The sequence below is a fragment of the Amphibalanus amphitrite genome, unplaced genomic scaffold (genome assembly GCF_019059575.1).
Source record: "Amphibalanus amphitrite isolate SeventyFive unplaced genomic scaffold, NRLGWU_Aamphi_draft 000951F_arrow, whole genome shotgun sequence".
Lineage (NCBI taxonomy): Eukaryota > Metazoa > Arthropoda > Thecostraca > Balanomorpha > Balanidae > Amphibalanus > Amphibalanus amphitrite.
Window position 1 is genome coordinate 244,699 of NW_024882445.1, and position 18,195 is coordinate 262,893.

The following is an 18,195-nucleotide window of genomic DNA, read 5'->3' on the forward strand; positions in this document are numbered from 1 at the left end:
GGCATGTGGTCAGGCCACTTCCCGCACAGTTGGGCCGCCGTTGTGACGGGTCCGGTACGGGAAGCCGACCCCTCCCCGGACGCTCATCACCGTCCCGTGACGCTATCGGCCGTCATCTGATGTTGGCCGCCGTGTCTCCGCCGGAGGGATGACTATCGGGACGCCTGGGCTACCTGTCTCCCGACGGCGGCGACTTGGGTCGATGGGAGGGGAGATGGACGAGGGCAGGCCCGACAAGATAATATGATTCTGCCGTAGTGACTGACGTGGGCTGGCGAGAAGATGGCTAGTTCCAATGGGAGGGCACTATCCTAGAGTGAAACCTGACCGGGAGGGGATGAGGGTAGATTGTAAACTGTGAGCTGTAAAAGTCGAATCACAACACATTACAGCAGTTCCATCGTTTAGCCCTGTGACACCACATGAACAATCGACTAAAATAGTCATAGCGGCATGCTTTTTCTTGCTTCTGGTGTGCCCACAAAAAAACTAGGCAGTATCCAACGTGCATAATGCTAGGACACTGTTCAAAACAATGGACGATGTTGCAATTGCATGGACGATATACGATTCTCTGTAGTATGGGCGATACGAGAGGGAAGGCCGCCTTTTATTTGACCTGTCAATACGAATTTACCTGTGTGCCTGAACTTCTTGGAAAAGGAAGAAGTTCCTTTATCACGACTTCGTTTCTACACGAGTTAAGGTCTCGCATCACGCCCATAAATGTATTTTAAAAATCGATCATTCGTGAGTGTTACGTGCGCTTCTACACTTGTACCATGCACTAAATTACCGCATATCCACATCCTGCTGAATAGTTCATTACTGAAGCACCATTTTCCCATCTTGTAAATCCTTCTGAACCAGGAACTTAACTCACAACACAATCCCTCTGAACTTCGCTCATGCCTCATAAACGTGTCATATTAATAATGAAACTTACCCAGATCATAGCTGCTGTCGTCTTGTAGTAGCGGTAGCGGGTAGAGTATCTCGGAGTGGATCTCCCAGCGGCGGGGGGAGAGGTGCTCGCCCTGACCCCGTCCCGTGCCGCGACCCCCAGGTGTACGCCATGTTCGACCGTGTCCTGCTGATGGCCGAGGGTCGCGTGGCCTACATGGGCGACGTGGACGGCGCCTACGACTTCTTCAGAGAGTGAGTTCAGTGTTCACCGCCGCGGGCCGGCCACCGGAGACTGTCTGCGGCCGGCCGCCGTCCGCACACCTCACCAATAAAAACAGACGGGAGACGACGACAAAAAGCCCCAGATCGGTCCGATTGCAGTGCAGCATGCCTACGAGGACGTAACTTATCGCTCATGCGGCAGGTGGTATGTGGTGACATTTTATTGAATATTCTACGGGCAATCTGTCGATTGGTTTGCTAACTGTACGGGCCGCGTGTTGGTTTTTGCAGAGTGGGCTACGCGTGCCCGACCAACTTTAACCCGGCCGACTTCTTCATCCAGACGATGGCCATCGTTCCTGGAAACGAGGAGCAGTGCCGACAGAGGGTGGACAAGATCGCCACTCGATTTCAGGTGGGTGCCCCGCGCCGCGGCGGCCGGCCGGAGCTCGCCAACACGCGGACACCGGTCGCCGGCGGAGTGATGGACAGAGTTTCCATCGACTGGGCTCCGCAGGCCGCAGTCAGTGGAGATCGAGAAAGGGCCAGCGGCCGCCTGGACTGGACGGTGGGACGGTGGGTCAGACAACATAAACCTAAGGTGGAATAGGTTACCAACAACCGCAGACTGACCCACATTAGTGGGAACCGAACACTGGCCTAGTTTGGGATACCCTGACCTTCCACAGTCCGGGACCACCTAACGCTGCATTCCACAAGAACTGGAGATCTGACCCTGGCGCAGTCATGCATGACCTGCAACTGATATAAGCAATGTAACCCAATTTGATGCTATCGCACGTGACCTGAGACTGACTGTTCCAGTCCAATCACCGAGATATGCGTGACTGTCTGCAGAAGGTGCGACGGTGAGCCTAATGTACCTGCAATTTGGTGTCGCTTACTATTACCGTGCCCTGCACCTAATATTTCATGTGTAGCCGCGGGACAGTCTATCTGTATGAGGCTGCGTGCACGAAGCACATTATTAATTCTTAACATACTCTAGGAGTGAAACACAGATTATAGTTAAATGCTCATAGTTGCCAGTCATGAAATATCTTCCCATCTATTGTATCGCTGTATGCATCATCTTAGTCTATTCAAAAGGATTCCACAAATTAGTTAATTACAAGGACTTACGTAACCGTGCGAATTATAGGCACGTAGTATGTATAGGAACACATTCTGGATGTGATATAAAGGTGCAGTTTTGGGGTTGGCGTTCAAACGCAAAACCCAAGAAGTGGGGGTATATTTCCTCTGCTATCCCTCGAACCAAAAGTCGCATAGCTTTTTTTTGCAATACTGCAGTCAAAGGCTCATAAGCTCACAACGAGATTATGGCTTCAATGTCTACTATGCATATTTCATTGAAACATTTCTGGTCGAATTTATAGATGGGTAACCGTTGCCAGCACATGTACGATATACACTATCCAGTCCCGCGAGGAGCAGCCAATAGAACAGGAGCATGGCCCAAAATAGCCAACAGAAACATTGAGTATGAGAGAGAGAGAGAGAGAGAGAGAGAGAGAGAGAGAGAGAGAGAGAGAGAGAGAGAGAGAGAGAGAGAGAGAGAGAGGGAGAGAGAGAGAGAGAGAGAGGAGGGAGGGAGGGAGGGCGAGAAAGAGGGAGGGGAGAGAGAGAGAGAGAGAGGAGGACGGCGTCTCTGCATTATGTGTCGCATAATAGTGTAACCGGTTTAGTAGCGACCAAGATTACGGAGAACTGATGAATAACACGAATTTTTATGCATCTATCACAAGGAGAAGATAATGTAATCGTTAGTCGCTCTCCGTGAAGGTATTCGCTGTCTGGCTTCCACGTTTGCTTGGGAACTGAAGTCTAATAAGTGAGGAATGCAAAGTCCATGTCATGCAAGGCAAATGACGCTCCTCACTAGGCACGTTATGCTTTGGGAAGCAATTTAAAGGTAGAATTGCTGAATAAATGAGCTTTAGAATTAGCTTTGTTGGCTCAAGCATTTCATTGCACCTGAAATTAATTTTCAGGAGTTTTACGCTAAGAGTATTTCTTATTTTTACTTCAACTTTTAAATTGATTGCCAGGAAACAAATGATCATCACAAATATCTTCAACTATCCAAATTTTTAACTACCACGTCGCTGACCTGCGTGGTGCACCCTTATAGGAGTGTAAGCTGGGCCAGGACATTTCCAAGGAGGCCGGCAAGCTGGTGCAGTCCATCACCAGCGGCAACAGCGCAGACGTCGACACAGACGCCTCGTATCGGTAAGTACCTACTGACCATCGGTGTCTGCTGAGAATTCTTTTTTTTTTTGTCTATGCTCTAAGGAAAATCTTTGCAAGCCATCAGCTTATTACCGACGTTAGTGGTGTAGCAAGTGGTGTAGAAATTAAAAGAGAAAAGGTTGTGGTAATTGATCTGGACGGCGGATGACGTGACTCCACTGCGGGACCCTGTGAGGTCACGGGAGGCCGCTGGAAACTCAGTTAGACGTCATCAGATGGAATAGGGACACTGCGGTATTGAAATATCAGTCAGACAAGTGTGGCCCGTGGACACACATAGTCGGATTCTACATTTCGGCAGACTTGGACACGACTGATACTTCCACGAGGCATGAAACTTCGAGCCAAATGTACTTCCTGTGAGATGAAATATCAGCGATAAAATATTCAGATGAAAACGTTGCAGGAAAATAAAACATTGAAAAATGACAGACGAATATCGAACCATGGCATAATCATGATAAAAAGTCGATAAAACTCTCCTGACTATATCATAAAGTCACCATGAATGGAATTTCAACAAGCCTGTCCGCCTCCACCAGCGCTCCTCCCGCAGCTTCGGACACGTGACCTGTGTCCCCAGGCCCATGCCGGCCCCATGACCCCTCTCCCGCCGAGATAAGCTTGTTAAGATCGATGGCGATGGCAGCATTCGTACGTCATCTGATGTCATATCAGTCAGCTTAACCACCCGGTTGCTACGGCAGCTTAAGATGAAAACGACTAATTTTTCACGTCCTAAAGCGCATGTACATGACCAAGTACATATTTACACATTACAAAGGAACTTGGAATTTATATTGTTTCTTGTGTTGTAATCCGAGTGTAATTCATGTTCACTTCGTCCGTATCAGCCGTATTTATCTGAAACGCTCGATAGTTTTTGCCATTTGACGTGTTATGGACTTCACATGACAAATTGCACATTTTCATATGACATTTCAATATAGAAGATACATGTCCGATGCTTTGCTATCGATCCATCGTTTTTACCATTTAGTCGTACAAACATTTGACTCCTGGCTTCAGAAGGGCCGCCTGTCTTGACCTAAGCCTTGCGTCTGTGCCTCTTCACGCCATGTGGTCTGGGCAGATATGACTTTAACAATACTATCGGTGCGACCTGGGCACTGTTACGTATTTCAGTTCCTGCTCTTGGCGTTTGCTTTCTCAGAGATACAGATTCTGTGCGCCTGCGTCACCGTCGGATGCATACTTTATGGATCATCCATACAAATGTTTATTTTCTCTTATTATCGTTCCGAACGACATCTCCACCTAATTTGAAGCCAGACATCCTCACCGTACATGACACGCGGCCCAGTGACTGTTTCTGAGATTTAGAGCACGCCGCCAATAGGGTGTAACCAGCGATACCCGTCTGCACCTGCACGTATATACGCCCGGCGGGAGACGCCGTTGACCGCTGCCGTCTCTTCAGGTCCGACTACAAGGCCGGCTGGTGGAGCCAGTTCAAGGCGGTCTTCTGGCGGTCGGTCATCTCCAATATCCGGGAGCCCATGGTGCTCAAAGTGAAAATCATCCAAACAGTGGTGAGTAGACGGTCACGTGCCGCCACGGTGGCCGCCTCGCACCGCGCGGCCAACAACGGCATCACGCCAGCTGAAATGGCGGCGTTCGGTTATGTTTTACGTAAGCGCGGTGCAGTGGTTTGCAGCATCACCTCAACCGGCTCAACCGACGTAGGAAGGTCCACGAGGAGCATTTTAACCCTCGCCGGACCTATTGGTTTTCTACATACGCGCCGGCCGAGGGGGGGGGGGGGCGGGTACGACCCCCCCTCGCCGTTTCGCCCCTGGTGGAGCTAGCGCGTCGCGGAAAAAACGAGCGTGTGCGCCGTTACGAGACACAGAGACTGGTACCCGATTTTAAGGTCCTAGGTCAACCGGTGACCTCTGAGGTCAGGTCAAGTGCCCCAAGGTACGGTTCAGGTTTTGGTGAATAACTTCGCAAAAAACGGCCGCAGAGCGCCGATTTTGGCAGCATCGTGTTCGTCTCGCTCAGGCGCGTCGAATGATATACTTTTTGTCCGGGTCAGGTCAACTTGGAGTGTTGACCTCAGGTCAAGGTCAGGTCAGCACCCCCAGGTCACGAAGCTGGTCGAAAGAGGTCATGTCGAATATCATTCGATTCGGCAGGTCTTCCTGAGTCCATTGGTGGCTTTCTCGACTCGCTAGCTCAATTTGATCAAGAGTTATTGACGAAAAACTAATATGACCTTGATGACGTCATAAATGACGTCACGCAAGGTCAACATTGCAAAAGTGACGCATCTAACCTTGCAAGGAGTGCATCAAATCACGATTCTGTGTGCTTGAGATAGTTGGAGATCGTTCCCGGCGCCAGAATAGCAGTTTTCATTTTTCCCCATTGACTTATAATGGTGAGGTCACGAAAATGACCTGACCTCATATGACCTTTAGGAAAAATCCGAGATATACAAGTTGTGGGACTCATAATGGATACTAGATCCTGCAAGTTTCATTTCCCTGTGACATCTCCTCTGGCAGTGAGGGCGTTGCGAAGTTGCGACATCTGAAGACCGTGCAGAGGTTCACTTATGACGTCATAGGTCAGTGACCTGACCTGACCCAAAAATGCGGTTGGTGTCAAAAGATCCGGCTTGGATCAAAGGTCAGGTATGCCAAGTTTCAGCTCTCTATCGCCAGCGTGTTCGGAGCTATCGCGAAAAAACCCTATGGGGGGGGCGGCACCCGCCCCCCCCCCTCGGCCGGCGAGGGTTAATAACTTTTATCGACTTCTGTCAGTGCGTCTCAATCAAAGCTGGAATTTATTCTTAAAAAATACCTGTGAAACCGAGGCGCCCAATGCCATTCCATCCGTAGCAACTGTCAAACTAGATATGAGTAATGCTGCAATGGTATTCGGGTTTCAATGGATTTGACAGTTGTACCTGTCATTGTAAGATACGCGTTATCTTGGCTTTCAAGTGTTTGTGGACTTATGTAATGGACAATGACTGCCTGACGGTGCTCGCATTTATTTTAAGATCTTTTAATGTATGTGATAAAAACTGTTGGTTTTGTACCTGGTTGTTCTTCGGTATTTTTGGTTAGGATCAATATGATCAATTCCTCGAAAACCAATTCCATTTTTATCGACATCATGCAGGTACCTTTCTCTATCAACATTCAGTACTATCATTACGATGCATGATTTTATAACACGGTAACACGGTGCAGAGACCCTTTCATCGTGCCACTCAAAATATCATTGCATGCATGCGACTTTTATGGAAGGTAAAAGCAGGACGGTGGGCAGTAGTTACAATACAATTACAATTACAATACACATTATCCACACGTGCGCACCAGTTTTATAAGAATGAATTGTCATTGAATGTCAGTCTTCAAACGATATCAGTTCCACTGAGCCGTCAAACGCCGCCGCCGATCCCGGGAATTGGATGGTCGACACCAGGACACGTTCAAATCGCGGTGTGATACGTCGCCGTAGCCGCCGCCTGCCTAGCAACACCGGTAACCGTGCCGTCGTCGAGGGTGGGCTCCGGCCTGTCTCTCCCCTTCCCACTCCCCCTCTAACCCTCCCTCCCTTCCTCGGCCACGGCCAGACAGACGGGCCGATGACGCCTCCCGGCGGGAGAGGCGGGGAAGGCGGGGAGGCGCGCGGCGTGGGTGGGGAGGCCAGTGATCCGGTCAGCTACCGCATCACCGAGCTGTTGTGACCTCGGCTGGGAGGGTGGAAGGGGCGGCGGACATCCGCACGCGCGCGGCACGGCGGGCTTCACGGTGTCGCCGACCGGTGTCTGATGGCCGCAGACAGGCCCAGCAGCCGATCAACCGCAACCGAAACGGAGCCCGGGCGACAGAAGCCGTACCACACACAGTCAGCTTCCTCTTCGCACCATGGCCTGCTCATGTACCGGATGTGTTGAGCGCTGGCACGCGACAAGCGTATTTGATTTCGATGTTCAAAACCCTCAAAAATGCAGTTGTGTATATAAAAACAAGAAAATTGATAATAGCAATCTTCATTAGATCTGGCACCGCGCTGATCGTGCAAATAAGTAAGCGTATACCCATATTTTTCGTCAACCAATCCCCTGGAACCCATGTGGAAGTAAAATATCATACAATAAATAACATCGAATTAAATGAGCCGCCCATAATCCAAGATCTCGGTAAGAAAAAGCGTTGCGGCCAGCGCGCTCTAAAACTCTAATTAACAACACATCATCCTCAATTTTCTCTCGAGGAAGACGGTGGGAAGAGTGCACCAGAAGGTACTAGCCCTTTATCAATATATACGGTCCTGCTAGTTGTGACTTGTGGCACCCCAATTCAAACGACCGTGTCGTTAAGGTCGGTGGGAGGAGATTGCTAAGCCAGCCCCTGCCATTTCTACCCCGCGCTGTGTTCACTTTCAGTTCATCTCGCTCCTGTTCGGCGTCATCTACCTCGGTCAAGAGCTGAACCAGGAGGGCGTGATGAACATCAACGGCGCCCTCTTCCTCTTCCTCACCAACATGACCTTCCAGAACGTGTTCAGCGTCGTGAACGTAAGTACCTACCGAACTGCGCAGAACCGTCCACAGACATTCCTCCACGCAATAGTTGCGGTGACTCGATCGCCCTCGGACCGCATGCCCAAGGACAATTTTACGACGGCTTAATATGTAGTATGTTGATGTCGGTCATTATGAGGCATGCCGGTGCAATGAGCGCTTCTATGAAATCGCGCTTGCATTTACATGTGGCCATCAAATGATTGAATCTGCCATTTTAGATGATAGTAGTTAGTACGTTACATTGCAGGAAGACGGCGGATTTGTGAACATTTTTACGGTGTTCGGGTACCGAATGCCACTTCCAAAATACACCAAACCACAGAAATTCGATGATCTGAAAAAAAAAATGGGGATCTGTAAATTCAAATCCGCTTCTCCACCTCTCCCGTCCAGGTGTTCTGCCTGGAGCTGCCCATCTTCATGCGAGAACACGGTAACGGGATGTATCGCACCGACGTCTACTTCTTAGCCAAGACGCTGGCGGAGCTGCCTCTCTACATCATCTTCCCGGCCGTCTTCGTCGCCATTAGCTACTTCATGATGGGCCTGAACAGCGATGTCACCGCGTTCTTCATCTGCGTCGGAATCGTCATCTTGGTCGCGAACTGCGCAGCTTCGTTCGGTAGGTCTCCGAGTGTGAACATCATGTATGTTCTATGTACGCTGCTTGTTTATACACTGAGCCCGAATGACGTCAGATGTTATCACGCGTGTGTGCGTGTATGTGTGCGTGCGTATTTATGTAGATTTTGTTCGTCCAGTGTGTGCGTTCGCCCATTGTTCGGGGCAAGCTCTTTTAAATTTAGTACCACCTTCATTTAATTCGCGATTTTTTGCCCTTAAAATTGCCTTTAAAGTCACAAAAAAACGTTACATTCTGATGTTGGTGCCCAAGTTAATATCCGCCTAACACCTTACTACGTACGAATAAGAGCCTGAGTGATTCCACCCAAAGCTGTTTTTTTTTGGTTTTTTTTTTGGTTTAGTAGTTGCTCTTCTTTTCTTTTTCGTTATATCGTTCACATCAACAATTGCTTACAAGCCACTTCCATTCAACCAATTACAATTGTAGCCCTATAAGTGCACCGTTTTGAGTAATATTTATGGAAATCAAGTGCTAAGCATTTTGTATCTTCAAATGTTACAAGCACTCTGGAGTTGACTCGAAGAGAAATTTGAACTGAAACTTGAACAGTGAACATAGAGCTATATCATGAAAATGATGACCATTGCTCATGCCTCATTGCATCTCTGAATCTGAATGATGATTGCAAACTGTCATACCACATCCGAATACGATGTCCCCAATGCCCCTTGTAGTTTAGCAAGCGACAGGGCTTCACCAATCACCATATCAGTTAAATCAACTAAATTCACCCTCAGATATAGGAGGAGATTATATATGTTGTTGTTGAGCTGGGACGGATTCATTTGGCAAAATATTAAAAAAAAATATTAAAAATAAATATGAGACCTATAGTCTCCACGATCGGGTCAGTAACCTACCCTATAGCGAAGCACCTATCCCGTATTCTAGCCCCACTAGTAGGGAAGACCGACTCCCACGTGAAAGATTCGAAGGAGTTTGTTCAATTTGCGCAGTCTCTAAACTTGGACGAAGATGAAAACATGGTGTCATTCGACGTCACTTCGCTTTTCACCTCGGTTCCAACTGAGGTAGCTTGTGATGTGGCCAAAAAAAGGCTACAGGCTGAGGAAGAGAAGGGCGACAGTGATGTTCTGGCAAGTACTGCCATGGATGTCGATGATATAGTCATGCTACTTCGTCTATGCCTGGATACGACGTACTTTCAGGTAAACGGCGCTTTTTACAAACAAAAAAGGGGCACAGCGATGGGTAGTCCGGTTAGTGTTGTAGTAGCCAATCTCTTTATGGAAGAGCTGGAACAGAGAGCTCTGGAGTCTTTTGCCCATCCAGTTAAGGTCTGGCGACGCTACGTGGATGACACTTTTGTAGTGATGAAAGGGGACTTGGTGGAGAGTCTTCACGAGCACCTAAACAGTCAGGCGGCAGGGGTGGCTTTCACGGTGGAGAGGGAGAAGGACGGCATTCTTCCATTTTTGGACGTAGAGGTGAGGAGGGGGGAGGACGGGACGGTGATGACAGGAGTATACAGGAAAACAACACACACAGATAGCTACCTAAATTTTAACTCACATCACAGTAAACAGCACAAGGAGTCGGTGATTCGGTCATTGGTACAGAGGGGCGAAACTTTCGTATCATGTCAGGAGAGTAGGGAGGCTGAGTCGGGTCACATAGATAAGGCACTTAAGGCTAACAACTATCCAAAACATTTCATTCAGGCCACTCGCAGGAAACTAGCCAGACCAAAGAGGACTGGGGTCAGAGAGGAGCAGACGGACAAGCCTTTAGTTGTTCTACCTTACGTGAAGGGGGTCACGGAGAGAGTTACACGCGCGGTCAAACCGTTTGCCCGGGTTGCTACCAGGCCAGAGAGGAATTTGAAAAGCTTTCTGGTGCACCCCAAGGACAAGAGGGACATGTGTCACAGGACGGGCTTGGTCTACCAATATGAGTGTGCGTGTGGAAAAATTTACATAGGAGAAACGTGTCGTAGTATTAAAGCGAGAGAAACAGAGCACAAGAGGGCGATACGCAACTTGGACGAGAATCATTCAGGACTAGCCAAACATGTTATAGAAACGGGCCACTGTGTCGCTTGGGGAGATGTGAAAGTCTTAGCTTACGAGTCTGACTGGAGGAAACGAAAAATCAAAGAGGGTATTTTTATCGACAAGGCGAGAGGAAATGTGCTGAATGTGAAACCTGGTGTCATGGTGGCAGATGTGTATCGTGTGCTCGGCTAGGCGACTAAATGATAGTTCAATGTTCGTGCGGTGTATTTTTGTTTATTGTGCTTACTCATGTACGCGAATTCGTCAACGAAGTGGAACGCTACGAATTACGAAACGAGCTTTTCTCGAATATCTGCGCCACTTTAAGTTTAAGTGGCGTTTTTTGAATTTTGAATTGTTTTGTATTTACGTGTTTATCTGTCTTTTTAAGAATTCTATCCAAGGCTGACGAAGGAAGCTGTAACGCTTCCGAAAGCTACCAATAAAAACTTAAAGCTGGTGTTTGAACAATATTTTGCCAAACAGATATAGGAGGATGTATTCATAATGGTCTCTCGATGCCTTTAGCAGCAGACTGTCATGTAACGCAGGACCGCTGCGTAGCTTTGGAGACCGGTTATCGCCGACGTTAAAAGCTGATCGAGTTGCCGATAGTAGCATTGATGACTGTCGGTCAACAACAAATGTCGGGAGGCATGCGACAGATCGCTCGATATCTATATCACATGCGCGAGGTGAATGCTAAATGATTTTGATCTTTTATTAGAGCATTGTCAATGTCATGGACCTTAAATGTACTCCGTATATGATTCTAATCTCTAGGTTACGTGCATACATATTTTAGGGTAACTTTGCACAGCAATAAAGGAAACCATTATTTTAATGATATTCAAACGAGCCATTCACATCTGGAACGTTGATTACTGATTAAGTTCTACATTTTTGTAGCCAGATTTAAAATGACTAGCAGAAACGGTTTGATATTGCGGTAACGGTGCTTGTAGAGATGGTGCACTCAATAGTCAGTATACAGCTTTATAAAATATGCCTGCGGAAAGTGCGCTAAACGTGCTCCCCCCCCCCCAAAAAAAGGACAACAACCTTAATGCCTTGGGAATTCAATAGATGGGCTCCGTACCAATGCCGGCAAAGCAGGTCATATCTATGTATTATACATACAATGCCGACTATTCACAACGTAACAAGAAGTCACCTGTTAACCCTCGCCCTGGCAGGGGGGGTCGATGCGACCCCCCCCCCTAAGGTTTTTCGAAGATAGCGTAAAAGCGGCGGCGCGCAGCGCCGCCAAATTTGGCACAGCCTATGGGGCAACCTTTTTACATATGACCTGAAAATTTCAGGTCCGGGTGACCTTGGGTCAGGTCACCAGGTCAGAAAAACCGGTACAAGGTCATGGTCAAATTTCAATTTTCTTTTTGCACCTGTCCAGCTCACAGTTTTGGACTGATTTCCTTCAAACTTTCAGGATGTGCTAAGTTCACCGAGTTGTATAACATATAGTTCGGGTTTTTTGAGGTCACTGACCTGAGGTCAGTTAGAGGTCATTACGTCGTAATGTTAAGCCTATGGGAAAATGCTAAATTCGGAAAATACTGGAGATATCCGCTTCGTTCTATCACTTTTGTGCTTAGAAACCACAGTACTTATCAGCAGGTCACTTGGTGCTTCTTTGTTTGGTGTACTTATCCATGGGTCAGGTCAAATGAGGTCAATTGAGGTCAAATGACGTTTTTGCCAATAACTTGGCACATAATGACGCTAGAGCTTAAAAAAAATGGTATCATTGTGTTCCTGGTGATCAGCCGAATCGAATGATATGCGATATGATGCAATTTGATTAACTTGAACTTAATTTATTAATTTAAGTTTACTTAAAATTTAAGAAAAACTTTAAGTACACTTAAGCAAGCTAAAAAGTATATCATTCGATGCGCCTTGACGTGCTAAGTTCACTGGTGCTTTTCTTTTTGCTCTATCGTTATTAGATCAAAAGTTATAAGCGAAAAACTTTTGACCTGTTTTTAGCGAAATTTTTACATTTATACCCCCCAAAACCCCCCTAAATATTGACCTAGAGCAACCAAATTTGCACAGGGACGAGAACTCCAGGGGGCCCACCTACCTACAAAATTTGGTGTTTCTAGGTGCCATAGGAGCCAATCGCGAGGGGGGGGTCGCATCGACCCCCCCCCCCCCTGCCAGGCCGTGTTATGAAAAATGCCCTGCCAGGGCGAGGGTTAAAGGTGTGCGTATTTACAGAAGATCCCGATCCATGCTGTTTAATTCTTATCACTCTGCTTATAGCATTAATAAATACAAAATGGTGATTTGTTTGCTGCAGCCGAAACGCGGGATGACATTGATCGGAGACAGGCACATCCATTTGTATTGGCTATTTTGTTTGATTTCGTGATGCTCTGGAGAGCCGAGCTAGAGATAAATGCACCGGGACGCGTCCAGCGGCTCATTTTGATGTAGGTCTGGCTACATTGTCTGATGATATCGTTTGATGTTGTTACGGCAGGGACATGTTCTGGTGACATGGTCCACTGCTGGTCCTGGCCACCCCAGAGCAGCGTGACCCCAGCCGGGGAGCAAGGCTCGGGGCAGTGAGCCGAGTAGGGGAGGTTGGGGTAATTTGGCCGCTTTTTTAGAAAACGATGTAACTTAAAATTGACGACACATTTCTGCATTTTCTCAGCGCTGGCAGGTGTCGCATTCATTTTACTTTACTGGACAGTGAACTTGAAATGCTAGAGTAATTACTTATATTGTATGTGTGACGTATTACAAATGTCTACAAGGCGGCCAAATTGCCCCACTAGCAGGGTTCTTTGGCCGGGGGTGTGGGGCAATTTGGCCGGTGTTAGTTTGAGGCCGGGATTTTTTTTTTTTTGTTATAGGCGAGTCAGCTTCGCATTCAGCAATGACATGTGTCCTACGACGCATTTGACGCATTTCGGAGGTTGACTCAGCGGTCACAGGGGTCGAAAATAGCCAAAATAGCGGCTCTAGATGCGAGCACAGTTTTTTACGAATAACTTTTGAAGTAATCAAGCTAGGTCAAAACTAAAAGTAGCATCGTAATTCTCTCGTCAGTCCGCATCGAAACATGTATGTGTTAACCTCGGGAGGTCAAGGTCAAAGGTTGACTTCAGGTCACGCTACCTCAAGTCGCTTGACCTAAAGGTCACGGGCCGCCCCAGCAAAGCGACCCTGAGCGCACCGGCCAAGTTGCCCCGCTAGTCCCGGCCAAATAACCCCACATTGCTATTCTGAAATTTGTTGTCTATAAAGTCGTCATGACTGTACGGAACTAAATGAAATTGCTCTTGGAACCGCTGAACAACCCCCCAGGATGACGCTATAATGTCGGAATTCGTTTACAGCCCAAATACTGCATGTTATACAACTTTTTAAGCGGAAGTAAAAGTTTCATGTTTTATTTATTTTGAAGAAAAGTATGAGGGGGGAAGATTTGACATTTGTCCTCGAGTTAGTTCTACCCATGACAAATGAATAGAGACTAGAGTTATTTCATTTTATTTTATCAGATATTGTACAGGTGGGGGCGGCCAATTTACACCACCGGCCAAATTACCCCAACCTCCCCTATCGGACGACGCCGGCCACAGCGCAGCGCGCCGCCACCCGTTCATTCATTATGGAGCAGGGCTCTTGCCGAGACCGGCCTCCCGTGTTCCTTTTTTAGCGCGCGGAAAACGTGTGACCCGGGTGATCGGTCGCGCTGGTCAGACGCAGAGCACTCGGTCTCGATGTCTGTCAGACTCCGTTTCAGCATCCGATGCCGCGGGGAGAGGCAGTCGACCGTGTGACAGGCGCGGATACAAAGGGGGGGCCATGGGGGCCATGGCCCCCCCCCTTGGCCGATTTTTTTCAAAAATAAAATAAAAAGTTAAAAAGTTAAAAAGCTGAAAAGGGGGCCTCCTGAAAATAAAGTGGCCGAAATCCGATGAGTTTTTTTTTACCTACCCACTTAGTTATTTCTTAGAAGACTAGCTGAGAAGACTTCTTTGTTAGAAGATTGGTAAAGCTTTTCATAACTTGGAGGTCTCTTATACTCACAGAGATGACTACTTTTACAGGGCCTCCTAACCTGCACAGAGGGCCTCCAAGCCTGCACAGATGTTGAGATGTTGCCTGAACAGCTAGATAAGCTCAATAGACGCAGTTTTTTTTAGGGGGGGGGGGGGCCCAACAAGTGGGAAGATGGGGCCTCCAACAGGTGGGATTATGGGGGGGCCTCCTGGTTTCTAATGGCCCCTCCCTTGGAGATTTTCTGGATCCGCCCCTGCCGTGTGATGTCGGATTCTGATTAGCCCATCGGTCTCCTTAGTCTTCTCGTCTCCGTAGGCGGCGCGAGCATTCCGCGGGTGCGGTCGCGCAGAGGCCATGGGTCGGAATTCGTAGGATGGCTATCACCGCCGATGGCTGGCGATTATCTAAATATAGAAACCACGGCGAAAGGCCACCGCCCGGGGCCGGCCGGCTACGGTGATGGCCTGAGTGAGGTATCTCATCGCTGTCTCCGTTTATAAAATCCAGACGTCCGATTAGTGCCAAAACATGGAAAGAAAAAACTGTTTGCCTCTGTTTTTCGGAAAAAAGCAAAAAATTCCCATTTCGTTGGCGACTGCAATTGTTGGCAAAGCAATCAGTCAAAAAATTGTTCAAGCAAAGCAGACCTTGCATTGCCCACGAAATGAGTTCAAAACTTTTAAAATATCTTTACTTAATTATTCAAAATAGTTAACCAGGAGCCTGCCACTAATAGGGTTAACGGGATGCAGGCAACGTTCATATCGCGTTTAGGAAAAGGAACCTACCAAATGCCTTACCCAATGAAAGGCACACTAATTGGATTTCTGCAGCGAAGCAACGGCATTGAAAAACTGAGTAACCACACAATTCTAAACACGCAACGAGCAAACGGTTATATATGATGTTTCGATTCGGCGCCACATGATATCTCGGTGCGCATATAGAAGCGGGCATTCCTCAGACGTCCTCTCCTGTGTTTTCGTCCTGCTTCAGTGAGCTGTCTTTCATCCGCGTGCACTATCTTTCCTCTCCCGTTCGAATTTCCGCCTGACACGATCGGTCGGCTTCTGCCCGGTGCGGCTCGCAGCACGCGCTGACCTCCGTGTCCCTCTTCTGCAGGCTACATGACGTCTTGTTCGAGTAGCAGTGTGAACGTGGCTCTGGCCATCACTGCTCCGGCCATCATCCCGTTCATGCTGTTCGGCGGCTTCTTCCTCAATAGCGGGTGAGTGGCCGCCGGATTCGGACCTCCCACAGACCGGCGAGAGTGACACTGTGGGCGGGACTACGGACGAGAGTGAGACGGTCGGGTGATCTGCATGGAAGAACCTAGGATATTCATGTTTTGACATATAACGCTTGAACAATTTAACGACGCAGGCTTATCGCATGTTAAAACAATCAAGCGTTGTTGTGTTGCTCGACAGCGACGTAACAAATAAAAACCCTTCTTAACAATAACAGCGAGCCCTGCATGGCAGAAAGTACTGAGCGACAACATAGGAATTTTAAGGTTCGCTGGTCATTTGACGATTGTACTTAACTGGATGACATAAACGTGCATCTGAGTGTGGCAGCTGTCATGTGTGAAGAACAGGTTGGCTCGTTTTTTTTAAGCAGCTTCTTGATGCCCAGCACCCATGCAATAATTACGCTAAAGCTGGGCTCCATTACTTGTAGAATCGTTCTGCTGGAGCTTTTAGACACCCTCAGCCGGGAGTAATTTTGGCGGAATGCAGCCGTAAGCTCCCAGCTCTGTGAGGGCCGCTGGCGGCTGGGCCGGGCGCTGAGTGTGTGCCCGTCCGCTGCAGGTCCGTACCCGTCTGGCTGGAGTGGCTCCAGTACCTGTCCTGGTTCAACTACGCCAATGAGGCGCTGTGCATCAACCAGTGGCAAAACATCGATCACATCGACTGTGGGGGCTCTCCGGCGTGCCCCAGCAACGGCACTGTCGTACTGGAGACTCTCAGCTACAGCGTGGTAAGTGGCCCGTCCGCGCCGCGAGTGGTAAAGTCAGACTGCTGTGCCCTTTTTTCTACCGGTTAAAGTTATCATGTTGGCAGCCGATGGTAACTATCCATCATATTTTATCCATGCTATGTTATCCATGCTATTTTCATCGACGAGAGGGTGAACGGTTTCACGCAGTTTTCCATTGTCCGTTCGTTGGAGGGCATAGGTACAGCTATTCTGCTCGGAGTCTGCTAACCGTTTTTGTCCTGGCGGCGCGAGATTTGTCACTATCCTGACAATCTCGGTTCACATTCCAGGATAACTTCAATGTGGACATCGGCGCCCTGGCCGCACTTCTAGTCGGCTACCGGCTGCTCGCCTACCTGATCCTGCTCTTCAAGTCCTATAGACACGAGTAGCGCTAGCTGCCACAGTGCCGCGCTTTAGCTTCTTCACAGCGCGTAGCTGTCAGTGTCATTGTCACGTGCCATTGCCAAGAGCCATCGCCGTGTGATGTCTGGTGGTATGACCATTGACCTATAATAAGTATAAGTATAATAAGTACTTATTATAGGTCAATGGGTATGACATCCTCACGTCAGTGGCAAGTCACCGAATAATGTCGAGAGGCAACAGTCAAATGTGAGGCCTTGTTTGAACTGTATTGTGCAGGATGGCAGCATCTGGGCTATTCGTCGTCACCTAGTGTGCGGGGCCGGGGTACGACGTTCCTGGTGCTAGAATGTGGCATTGAAGCTCGGTAATGTGTTGAGATTAGCTATATAGGTACCGGAGGGGTGCGACAGGCTCGGCAGCGTGTGTTCCTGGGTATCGGTGGCACTGTTAAATCTTAATTCTCAAGCGCATTTCAGGCATCTCAATCAATCTGGTGCTGAGAAACACATGATGCTTTTTTCACAAATTTCAAATTATTTCCTGTTGGTGTGCTGAAATACCCGAAATGACTGCATAGTCCCTGTGCAAACTGTGACGATCGTGCCTCAGACTTTTGTAGCTAGGGTAAATATAATCTATTGGGAAATGATAATCGTATATGTACATATGTCTTTTGCGTTTTCCATCACTACAGATGAATATGAACTTGTGGTTCAGAGCTGAGCCGAGGCAAGCCAATATTGGTTTTGCTCGCCCAGGAATGTGTTCTTTCCAATAGCATATGCCAAAATGTCCTCGTCATTTTAAGCGGCAGAGTGCTTATCAGTTATAATGTGAATAAATACGTACAATGCAGATATTTGTTTTTCCAATTTATGTCTGACCATTCACCTGAACATTGAAATCAAACACGGAAATACGGGTAGTGTAAGTGGATAATGTAACTCATCAAACGGACCTTGAATGCCCGGGGCATTTTTTTTTTGGGAGTTGGGGCATCCTTTTTAGCCAACCTATGCTAGAAACGATTTTTTCCTAGGACGGAGAGGTGCCACTTTGATGCAACAGAAGGCACTGCAAGTTTGGTGGCGATAGGTTCACAGGTTTGGAAAATATTGCAGAAAACGAGGGGTGACTTGGCGGTGTCCCCTCCCTACCTCGCCCAG

General features: G+C 48.0%; 1 protein-coding gene across 8 annotated transcripts in view; it reads left to right on the top strand.

The window, feature by feature from the left end:
* Positions 1-17,884, top strand: part of LOC122368485 (protein white-like) — a 45,156-nt gene extending 27,272 nt beyond the window's left edge. For 7 of the 8 annotated variants that reach the window (XM_043342449.1, XM_043342444.1, XM_043342446.1 and 4 more), the window contains 10 exons: positions 1,067-1,158; positions 1,420-1,543; positions 3,284-3,384; positions 4,847-4,958; positions 7,835-7,966; positions 8,369-8,597; positions 15,800-15,905; positions 16,492-16,660; positions 16,951-17,156; positions 17,216-17,884. In XM_043342449.1, the coding sequence (XP_043198384.1) occupies positions 1,067-1,158; positions 1,420-1,543; positions 3,284-3,384; positions 4,847-4,958; positions 7,835-7,966; positions 8,369-8,597; positions 15,800-15,905; positions 16,492-16,660; positions 16,951-17,052 (1,167 nt within the window). In that variant the 3' untranslated portion in view covers positions 17,053-17,156; positions 17,216-17,884. Of the gene's footprint in view, positions 1-1,066; positions 1,159-1,419; positions 1,544-3,283; positions 3,385-4,846; positions 4,959-7,834; positions 7,967-8,368; positions 8,598-15,799; positions 15,906-16,491; positions 16,661-16,950; positions 17,167-17,214 lie in introns of all 8 variants that reach the window. The other variant, XM_043342448.1, reaches the window with a different exon arrangement.
* Positions 17,885-18,195: the final 311 nt, after the last annotated feature.